This window comes from Chelonoidis abingdonii, chromosome 11 (assembly GCF_003597395.2).
Source record: "Chelonoidis abingdonii isolate Lonesome George chromosome 11, CheloAbing_2.0, whole genome shotgun sequence".
NCBI classification, from domain to species: Eukaryota; Metazoa; Chordata; order Testudines; family Testudinidae; genus Chelonoidis; species Chelonoidis abingdonii.
This window is the reverse complement of record NC_133779.1, coordinates 25,394,321-25,404,896: the sequence shown is the minus strand read 5'-3', so window position 1 is coordinate 25,404,896 and position 10,576 is coordinate 25,394,321. Positions and strand designations below refer to the sequence as shown.

Here is a 10,576-nt window from a genome sequence, read left to right as displayed (position 1 = left end):
GTACCAACTTATTCAACAATTACAACATATAAACCCATAGGGCAGTTTTCTCTTAATTCCCATTTCCACCCAGTCAGCTTTGTGTGAAGACACATTCTACAATAATCTAGGAGCCTTCCATTTCTGAGAGTTCATTTCTCCCTGAGGCTTCTCCCATGAGTGAGGGTGGACGGGGTCTCACACGACGTGGGAAGGCTGCATCATGAGAAAAACCACCTGTGCTCTATTTTCACACTTTCTAATCCTTCAAAGTAGCAGCAGGAGGTGATGGGAAGTAAGGGAATCCCTCTGATTTACCCTATCTTCCTCTGTTGTTACAGAGGGTGACATGACATTTTTCCCTGTCCCTGCCCTGTTCCTGCTCTTTGTTATAGTTCAGTATATTTTAACTGAGGAAAATGGCAGCAAAAATATCTGCTTTCCAGCACAACCTGAAGCAACAACAGAGTAACTGGGAATGAAAGAATTGGTTTCCAAAGGGGGAACTTGATGATTAACAATTGCTTTGAAATGAGGAAACAGTATAACCGTGAAGTTCAGGGTTTGTTTAGGTCAGGTCACGGGGAAAGCTAATGCCAACCACTGCACCTGGGCTGCATCTCCTCTACAAGTATAATTGTTTTTTTACACCAAGAGCACTAACTTGCACAGCCAACGCCACGTGCAGCCCTAGAGGATGTCAGGCACAGGTAGTTTTTGCCTCAGTGTAGCTTGTGGGGATCAAACCTTCCCACCGCCCCCCCCACCTGGAGCAGATGAACATTCCTGGCTGGAGGGACACACACTCCTATGACTCAAAAGAAAAGGAGTTGATAGAAAAGATCACAGGACTGACCCCAAAGAAGGTGAGATGTAAAAGGCAGAAGCAGGCAATTTATCTGGTGGAGCTGAGAGACCAAGGTGAAGATGGTGCACAGATCACTATGTGAGAATTAGCAAATGTGATTTAAAAAAAAAAAAATCTTTTCCCAGCCCTAATCAAGGCATTTGTAGCAGTTCTCCAATGTGGATTGTGCGATGTCTAATAAGGTGTGAGCTCTTTTTGAATCTTTTCCTGCACTAAGAACATCCATAAGTTTTCTCACCTGTGTGGATTCTCCGATGTGTGCTCAGGTTAGAGCTCCGATTGAAGCTTTTCCCACAGTCGGAGCATGTGTAGGGCTTCTCTCCTGTGTGGATTCTCCGATGTCCGATAAGGTGTGAGCGCTGATTGAAGCTTTTCCCACACTCGGAGCATGTGTAGGGCGTCTCTCCGCTGTGGATTCTCTCATGTCTGATAAGGTGTGAACATTGACTAAAGCTTTTCCCGCACTCAGCGCATCCATAACGTTTCTCACCCGTATGGATTCTTCTGTGTGCGCTCAGGGAAAAGCTGTGAATAAAGCTTTTCCCACACTCAGAGCACGTGTAGGGCGTCTCTCCAGTGTGGGTTCTCTGATGTGAGATAAGGTGTGAACGCTGACTAAAGCTGTTCCCACACTCAGAGCATCCATAAGGTTTCTCACCTGTGTGGATTCTCCTATGTTTGCTCAGGGCAGAGCTGTGATTAAAGCTTTTTCCGCACTCAGAGCACATGTAGGGTGTCTCTCCTGTGTGGAGTCTCTGATGTGTGATAAGGGTTGTACGCTGACTAAAGCTCTTCCCGCACTCAGAACATCCATAAGGTTTCTCACCCGTGTGGATTCTCTGATGTTTACTCAGAGCAGAGCTGTGATTAAAGCTTTTCCCACAGTCGGAGCATGTGTAGGGCTTCTCTCCTGTGTGGATTCTCCGATGTCCGATAAGGTGTGAGCGCTGATTGAAGCTTTTCCCACACTCGGAGCATGTGTAGGGCGTCTCTCCGCTGTGGATTCTCTCATGTCTGATAAGGTGTGAACATTGACTAAAGCTTTTCCCGCACTCAGCGCATCCATAACGTTTCTCACCCGTATGGATTCTTCTGTGTGCGCTCAGGGAAAAGCTGTGAATAAAGCTTTTCCCACACTCAGAGCACGTGTAGGGCGTCTCTCCAGTGTGGGTTCTCTGATGTGAGATAAGGTGTGAACGCTGACTAAAGCTGTTCCCACACTCAGAGCATCCATAAGGTTTCTCACCTGTGTGGATTCTCCTATGTTTGCTCAGGGCAGAGCTGTGATTAAAGCTTTTTCCGCACTCAGAGCACATGTAGGGTGTCTCTCCTGTGTGGAGTCTCTGATGTGTGATAAGGGTTGTACGCTGACTAAAGCTCTTCCCGCACTCAGAACATCCATAAGGTTTCTCACCCGTGTGGATTCTCTGATGTTTACTCAGAGCAGAGCTGTGATTAAAGCTTTTCCCACAGTCGGAGCATGTGTAGGGCTTCTCTCCTGTGTGGATTCTCCGATGTCCGATAAGGTGTGAGCGCTGATTGAAGCTTTTCCCACACTCGGAGCATGTGTAGGGCGTCTCTCCGCTGTGGATTCTCTCATGTCTGATAAGGTGTGAACATTGACTAAAGCTTTTCCCGCACTCAGCGCATCCATAACGTTTCTCACCCGTATGGATTCTTCTGTGTGCGCTCAGGGAAAAGCTGTGAATAAAGCTTTTCCCACACTCAGAGCACGTGTAGGGCGTCTCTCCAGTGTGGGTTCTCTGATGTGAGATAAGGTGTGAACGCTGACTAAAGCTGTTCCCACACTCAGAGCATCCATAAGGTTTCTCACCTGTGTGGATTCTCCTATGTTTGCTCAGGGCAGAGCTGTGATTAAAGCTTTTTCCGCACTCAGAGCACATGTAGGGTGTCTCTCCTGTGTGGAGTCTCTGATGTGTGATAAGGGTTGTACGCTGACTAAAGCTCTTCCCGCACTCAGAACATCCATAAGGTTTCTCACCCGTGTGGATTCTCTGATGTTTACTCAGAGCAGAGCTGTGATTAAAGCTTTTCCCACAGTCGGAGCATGTGTAGGGCTTCTCTCCTGTGTGGATTCTCCGATGTCCGATAAGGTGTGAGCGCTGATTGAAGCTTTTCCCACACTCGGAGCATGTGTAGGGCGTCTCTCCGCTGTGGATTCTCTCATGTCTGATAAGGTGTGAACATTGACTAAAGCTTTTCCCGCACTCAGCGCATCCATAACGTTTCTCACCCGTATGGATTCTTCTGTGTGCGCTCAGGGAAAAGCTGTGAATAAAGCTTTTCCCACACTCAGAGCACGTGTAGGGCGTCTCTCCAGTGTGGGTTCTCTGATGTGAGATAAGGTGTGAACGCTGACTAAAGCTGTTCCCACACTCAGAGCATCCATAAGGTTTCTCACCTGTGTGGATTCTCCTATGTTTGCTCAGGGCAGAGCTGTGATTAAAGCTTTTTCCGCACTCAGAGCACATGTAGGGTGTCTCTCCTGTGTGGAGTCTCTGATGTGTGATAAGGGTTGTACGCTGACTAAAGCTCTTCCCGCACTCAGAACATCCATAAGGTTTCTCACCCGTGTGGATTCTCTGATGTTTACTCAGAGCAGAGCTGTGATTAAAGCTTTTCCCACAGTCGGAGCATGTGTAGGGCTTCTCTCCTGTGTGGATTCTCCGATGTCCGATAAGGTGTGAGCGCTGATTGAAGCTTTTCCCACACTCGGAGCATGTGTAGGGCGTCTCTCCGCTGTGGATTCTCTCATGTCTGATAAGGTGTGAACATTGACTAAAGCTTTTCCCGCACTCAGCGCATCCATAACGTTTCTCACCCGTATGGATTCTTCTGTGTGCGCTCAGGGAAAAGCTGTGAATAAAGCTTTTCCCACACTCAGAGCACGTGTAGGGCGTCTCTCCAGTGTGGGTTCTCTGATGTGAGATAAGGTGTGAACGCTGACTAAAGCTGTTCCCACACTCAGAGCATCCATAAGGTTTCTCACCTGTGTGGATTCTCCTATGTTTGCTCAGGGCAGAGCTGTGATTAAAGCTTTTTCCGCACTCAGAGCACATGTAGGGTGTCTCTCCTGTGTGGAGTCTCTGATGTGTGATAAGGGTTGTACGCTGACTAAAGCTCTTCCCGCACTCAGAACATCCATAAGGTTTCTCACCCGTGTGGATTCTCTGATGTTTACTCAGAGCAGAGCTGTGATTAAAGCTTTTCCCACAGTCGGAGCATGTGTAGGGCTTCTCTCCTGTGTGGATTCTCCGATGTCCGATAAGGTGTGAGCGCTGATTGAAGCTTTTCCCACACTCGGAGCATGTGTAGGGCGTCTCTCCGCTGTGGATTCTCTCATGTCTGATAAGGTGTGAACATTGACTAAAGCTTTTCCCGCACTCAGCGCATCCATAACGTTTCTCACCCGTATGGATTCTTCTGTGTGCGCTCAGGGAAAAGCTGTGAATAAAGCTTTTCCCACACTCAGAGCACGTGTAGGGCGTCTCTCCAGTGTGGGTTCTCTGATGTGAGATAAGGTGTGAACGCTGACTAAAGCTGTTCCCACACTCAGAGCATCCATAAGGTTTCTCACCTGTGTGGATTCTCCTATGTTTGCTCAGGGCAGAGCTGTGATTAAAGCTTTTTCCGCACTCAGAGCACATGTAGGGTGTCTCTCCTGTGTGGAGTCTCTGATGTGTGATAAGGGTTGTACGCTGACTAANCCCTCCCTTAAGCTTTTAAAAAATCCAGTTTTCTGATTGGTCCTCTGGTCAGGTGTTTGGTTCACTTTGTTAACCCTTTACAGGTAAAAGAAACATTAACCCGTAGCTATCTGTTTATGACAGTTGCACCTGGCCTTTTCTATTTATTGGCCTGTTAGGTTAATTAGAGTTTAAACATGGAAGGACTTTTGCTTATTTGAGGCCTAAACAGGGAGACTTTATATTCTTATTGCCTTTCACTTTTTTAAGTTACTTAGGGTTATGCTTTGTGACACCAACAATTCCCTTTTTTGAGAATACTTAAACTTTTGGCTGAGTGTTTTTACATTTAAAGGATAACATGCGATTAAACTTTAGGGAGCTGGAATGCTTTATAGCAAGCAAGCAAGAGAAGAGTAACGAGACACAACACCACACCAGTGAGCAGGAGGCAAACAATGCCTTTTTTTAAGTTTTTTTAGGTTGGGTAACCAGCTTTAGAGGGAATAAATACTGGGATGGGGGGGGCGCTTTTTACTGTTTAAAAGCCTGTTTGGCTGACAGGATGTGCTTGTTAATATTTTGTGTGTTTTTTGGGACATACATACAGCATTTAATTTTTATAAGGGCGCACACTCCGCCCTGGGAAGCCACACTTCCCACCCAGGAAGTGTCCACGTATGTCTCCATGATCACAGATCAGATGGTATTCCTGATGCGTCTGTAAGGACAGTGGGCCAAGTTTGGGACTTAAGATTACTTTGAATGGCCATTAGCTGGTTATTTAGGAAATTTTGAATTTTTAAACATACTAGATTTTACTGCAATGCCTTTTTAGTTTTAGTGATATTTAATACCATTTTTTTTGGTGTAGTACTATGATACACCTGTTATTTAACTATTCTCAGGTACTTTCAAAAAGCATTGACATTAATAGCATAGGAGGGGGGGTTACATTATTAGTTACTTTTCAGGACACAGGGCGCAGCCTGTAGAATAAACCCCAAACTTTAATTAATACCACATTTTTAAGCATGGGTTTTACAAATATTTTTTTGCCAGTGTATAATTTTTTATTTTTTTTTTACCAGGGTTAGTTTTTACTGTTTTTTTTAGTTAGGAATTTTTGGATTTTGGCAATTTTAGTGCAGTGAGTGAGTGTTTGTTTTTTTAAAAACAGTTATGGTTTAGCATTTTACATGGAAGAGGTTACTAGCACATTACCTTGTAATGGTTTTGCTTCTTCTAGAAAAATCCAAAGGCACAGTAGGTCTGTCAGTGGACAAGGGAGAGGTTACTAGCACTTTACCTTGGGTTTTGGTTTTTTTTGCTGTTTAGAAGGCATAGTGGAGCTAGAAGGAGAAATGGCTAATTATTAGTAGGAGAATTTTTTTGCGGTGGAGGGGTTTTTTTGCAGTGAGAATTATGGGTACAGGCAGTTAGTTTTTGGCACCTTACAGTTGTGCTGGTAGTTAGCAGGGCTTGATAAGGGCCTTTTTCAGCATGGAACCAAAGCAGTTTTTTGTTGGCAGATCTTTATATTAATTTAGTTTTTTGGTTTTAAAGAGTGGCAGGGCTGCTAGGGTTTTTGGGTAGCGCTTTTTTACCTGTGAGAAAAGAAACCTAAGACATTTTATTAGTGCCTGGCAGTGTTTTGCAGATTTTATACCTGCTTGGGCACATTTAAGCCCTGCTCCTTTTTTTGGTTGTCAGCCATGTTTTAGCTGTAAGCAGTGTTTTTGAATGGGGCCAGTGTTTTATTTTTAGACTGAACATGCTAGCTATTCTTTTTAGTTAATTTATTTTGTTTTTTGTATGTTTTTGGCTTTTTTTAACCTGCAAAGGGAAGTTTTACTTTTTACTTATACACCTTTTTGTTTGATTTTAAACTAGACTATTTTATAAAAATATTAAACACAACAATTTCGGCCACAAGACAAACGCCACAAGACAGAACATAGAACAGAAAACATAATTTCTATTGTGCCAGTAAATGCATGGTATGTTGAATGCTGTTTAGCTGGCATCAGTTTTTTCTGGTTATTTGAAAGACAAAAAACCAGAGAATTACCCCTTTTGGGCAGTCAGTCATTACTTAAAATATACAAATACCCTTGTTGAGTTTAGGCAAAACAGAGGAATTACCCCATATTTTTTTGTATTTGTTTTATAGGCAGCCCAGGTTTTTAATTACATAACACTGTATACATTCTTAGCTAATTTAACTCAATTGTTTATAGCCAAACCAAATGATTGCAATCCAATCATTTTTTTGCCTGAATTTATTTACAAACATTTTACAGACACCAAGAACGTTTTTTTTAAAGTTTAACTGCTGTTTTCTTTAGCAACTACAGAGTTAACTTTTTACTTTTCCTTAAATTATCAACAGCCACTTTTATTAACTTAACTTACCATTTTAAATAAGTTCTAGGTATTTGAAATTTCCATGCTTATACTTACTTACTTCTTCCTTTTACTAGGCCCTTGAAATGTTTTAACCTGTTCCTGCCTGGGCCCGATCCTGCTTTTTTTGCTGAACCGTCCCTTTTATGGGCACCAACTTGTTTTACTACCAGTTTAGCTGGGAGGGTGGGCTTTTTAACTAGCCCCCACCCCTTCTGGATTTTTTTCTTAAACATTTTTACTTGCAAGAATACCCAAGTTCTTTCTTTTGAGGCTTGTGTCATAAACAGATAGCTAAGGGTTAATGTTTCTTTTACCTGTAAAGGGTTAACAAAGGGAACCAAACACCTGACCAGAGGACCAATCAGGAAACCGGATTTTAGTTCTGCCACAAAACGCCCATTGGAACAGAAGAAAAACAACATTTAACCGGTTAAACAAACAGAACAGAACCAGACAGCATTCCTTTTCCTATTAGGGCTCACTTTTACTCATACAGTTTTCAACATATAACACCAGCAGTACCAAGCAAAAAGTATAAAATAACAAGGGTAAACAAATAGATGGTGTAAATTCTGCAGGGCTCCCCCTTCTTAATTGCTCACCAAACTGTGACAAATTTCTGTTACCAATCTATCCTCGTGTCAGGTGATCAGGCTGACACTACAGGATCATTGGGGGAAGATAAAGAAAACACCATATCACTGAATTTTAAAGCTCCATTAATAAAAAATAAAACAACAACGGAGAGTGTTGGGAACGCTCCCACATCACTCAGAAAACATTAATGCCCAAGCCCCTTTCATACTCACACACGTACGTCCAGACTGGCCACTTCTGTGTATATGTTCAGAAGGGGGAGAGGTGGACAGGAGATTATCCTGTATACAGCTTGTCCAGAATTTCCAACATGCTTCCGCTCTTGGGAGGCTGTTCTTTTACCCCTGGAATCTCTGCGGCATCTCTTTCAGAGATTCCAGTCCAGGTCGGCTGCCTGTGGCTTCTTTGGTGTCACCAAGCCACACCGCTCCAGGGTCACAAAGGCACACTGTTGGCTTACTGGACAGTTAAGCTTTGCAAATGTAATCTGTTCTGTAATTTATATTGCCTTTGGTTCGCCTCTGTCTAATTTTCCTTTTTCCACAGCCAGCTGGGCCGAAAGCAGTTTTCTTTGTACTTAGCATAGTCTGCGTTGATTCTTGACCTTGAACGCAGAGCAACTTTCTTTTTATCTCTGGGCCAAGCTGAATTTCAATTAACCCGTTCCTTTTTTTTTTTCAATAGATAAATTTGCTTACGCTATGTTAGGGTTTTTTTGGTGATTAAACACTTCTTTTAGATGTATGATTTTATCTAGACTGAAGTACCTTTTAGTGGGCATTGTTTAGATGGATTTTTACGTGTGTAAATATTTTAATTTTTTTAATACCTGCAGGTTGTTGAACCACAATCTACGTACATGTAAAATGTGGGGGTACCCTTAGAGGGTGAGATGGACTGTTTAAACTGTTCCCCACCCATTTTCCACTTACACACACAGGGAGGGTGCCCAGTCCGCGCTAGCGGCTTATAAACTAAGGATTTTTTCCTACAGGGTACGTACACAGGAGAGGCTAACGAGGATGGCCACGACTTTTTTACACCTCCCTTCAGCAAAGAGCCTCGGCTAGTCTCTGGGAGACCGCGCCACTTACTTTGATTGCATCCAGTGAGATGATTAGACTGTCAGTAGCCTACATGGAAAGGAAAGGGGAAGGGAAGATGGATACACACACTTTTAGACCCAGGCAGCTTTTTTACCGGACGATGCCAGGCCAAGTCAACCCACCATGGGTTGGACCTTCTAAAGATTTACTAGTTACCGGGCTTGCGTTAGAGTAGTTCTGGTTACGAGCTTTTGCTTCACAGGGTACTTTGGGCGTCTTCCGGTAACAGTTACTTACACTGGCCCCCAGTACCATTTTGCATTTGATTTTGATTTTTAGCTACAACAGAGAGAGAGTGCACTAGGACATAGGGTCTTTTCTTTTCAGATAGGTCCATCCTTTGTCCCTGCACTATTTCTTACCTGCTTTTGAATCCTTGCACTTTGCCAGACAAAGGGAAGAACAGGAGTCACAGTGGGGGATTTTTTTTTTTTCAAGAGCTTTCCATACAAACAGCTTTAGAAGCTACCTGTTCACTGACAAAACAGGAGTAACTGGAGGATTGTGTTATAATTAAGTGATCCTTCCGGTGGCCACCTTTTTTTGGTTCTTTAGTTGATAATGAGGCCAGTTTACTGTACAGAACTTTTTAGTTTGCTTTTAGTTAGTGGATTTGATTCAAACACTTTCCAATTCACTAGAATGTATTTTAAGGGTGTACACCGTGCCCTGCCTGTACTTCGTTCCTGCCCCATATTCTAGGGTGACACTGGGCGTCCCCAGGTACTAACAGGCAAAAAGTCCAGACCACTGGACTGTTTCTACCTTATCCGAGGGACCAGTTTTGCACCGTTGCCTGCAGCTGCTTTTCCACTGTCTGAGCGCGTTGCATCGTTGTGCCCTCCGGGGTCGCTCACACCGCGTCTCCGCCGAGGCCCCCGGTGAACTCACCGGCGCGCGCTGGGCGTCGGTCGTCACCGAGATCTGTCGGCCGCCGAGAGGGGTCCAGGCAAGGCTGATTTTAAGCCTTGAGCCCATCCAGGGACACCAAAAACTGTTGCAGGCACAGAGGGTGCCCGAGGCAAGCAACAGTGGTCTGTGCCTGGAGTGCTTAGCGCCAATAAACACACCAGGGTGGAGAAGCAACAAATTTTATTTGAGATCTCAAAGCGGTGCTGGGAGACTTAGCACGCCTTAGATCCAGCCCACCTAAAATAAGCAGTCTGTTCCTTTATATCCATGAGAACTTTTTTCGCTGACTAGCAAGCCCCCGTTTTTCCTCCCTTTTTTGTCCGGCTGCAGCATTTTTTTCTCACACACTTCGTCCTCCCCCCTCCCTCTCCCCCTTTTTGCTGCAGAGACATTAAGCAGTTACATGAAACAGTTAATCAAAGCTGGCGACTACAAGTCCTGCTTCTTAGGTCCACTCCTTTGAATTACAACCTTGTCCTTTCTTTTTTGTGAACCGTTATCTTCTTTTTCTCGGCCAAAAGTATGCAGGCCTCATTAGTTCTGCCTTATACTGGTTTGAGCTGTATGGCACCTTTTCTATTTATTGGCCTGTTAGGTCAATTAGAGTTTAAACATGGAAGGACTTTTGCTCATTTGAGGCCTAAACAGGGAGACTTTATATCCTTATTGCCTTCCACTTTTCCACGTTACTTAGGGTTATGCTTTGTGACACCAACATTATTATTATAAATCATCCTCTCCGGCAATAAATCCCTGATCAATGGTTGTGTTGTGAAACCCTCCTTTCTGTATTATTTTATCTTTATGGTCACCACTTTTACCTTGTTAATCAGTCTGGTTCTCTAATTATTTCTATCTGCTGTAAAATTCATGTTGCTAGGTGTGAGTAAATTACGTAGTGGGATATAATTGGTTAGAGAATTATGTTACAATATGTTAGAATTGTCAAGTATCAGGGTATAGCCGTGTTAGTCTGTGTTGTGACAAAGTTCCTCCTC

At 43.7% G+C, this 10,576-nt stretch overlaps 5 protein-coding genes across 11 annotated transcripts in view; 2 read left to right on the top strand and 3 right to left on the bottom strand.

Annotated features, from left to right (window-relative positions):
- The window catches only part of LOC142047429 (uncharacterized), a 252,647-nt gene extending 242,813 nt beyond the window's left edge, over window positions 1–9,834 (top strand). Inside the window, exon 4 of the mRNA XM_075070417.1 lies at window positions 9,670–9,834. Coding sequence (XP_074926518.1) covers window positions 9,670–9,794 — 125 coding nt within the window. The 3' untranslated portion in view covers window positions 9,795–9,834. The remainder of the gene's footprint in view (window positions 1–9,669) is intronic.
- The window catches only part of LOC116824745 (uncharacterized), an 864,335-nt gene that overhangs the window by 454,871 nt on the left and 398,888 nt on the right, over window positions 1–10,576 (bottom strand). The window lies entirely within an intron of this gene.
- LOC116829256 (uncharacterized) overlaps window positions 1–10,576 on the top strand; it is a 385,131-nt gene that overhangs the window by 275,941 nt on the left and 98,614 nt on the right. The window lies entirely within an intron of this gene.
- Window positions 1–10,576, bottom strand: part of LOC116831252 (uncharacterized) — a 110,396-nt gene that overhangs the window by 73,766 nt on the left and 26,054 nt on the right. The window contains 1 exon segment of the mRNA XM_075070441.1: window positions 1,086–4,529. Coding sequence (XP_074926542.1) covers window positions 1,086–4,529 — 3,444 coding nt within the window.
- The window catches only part of LOC116824014 (uncharacterized), a 585,485-nt gene that overhangs the window by 567,262 nt on the left and 7,647 nt on the right, over window positions 1–10,576 (bottom strand).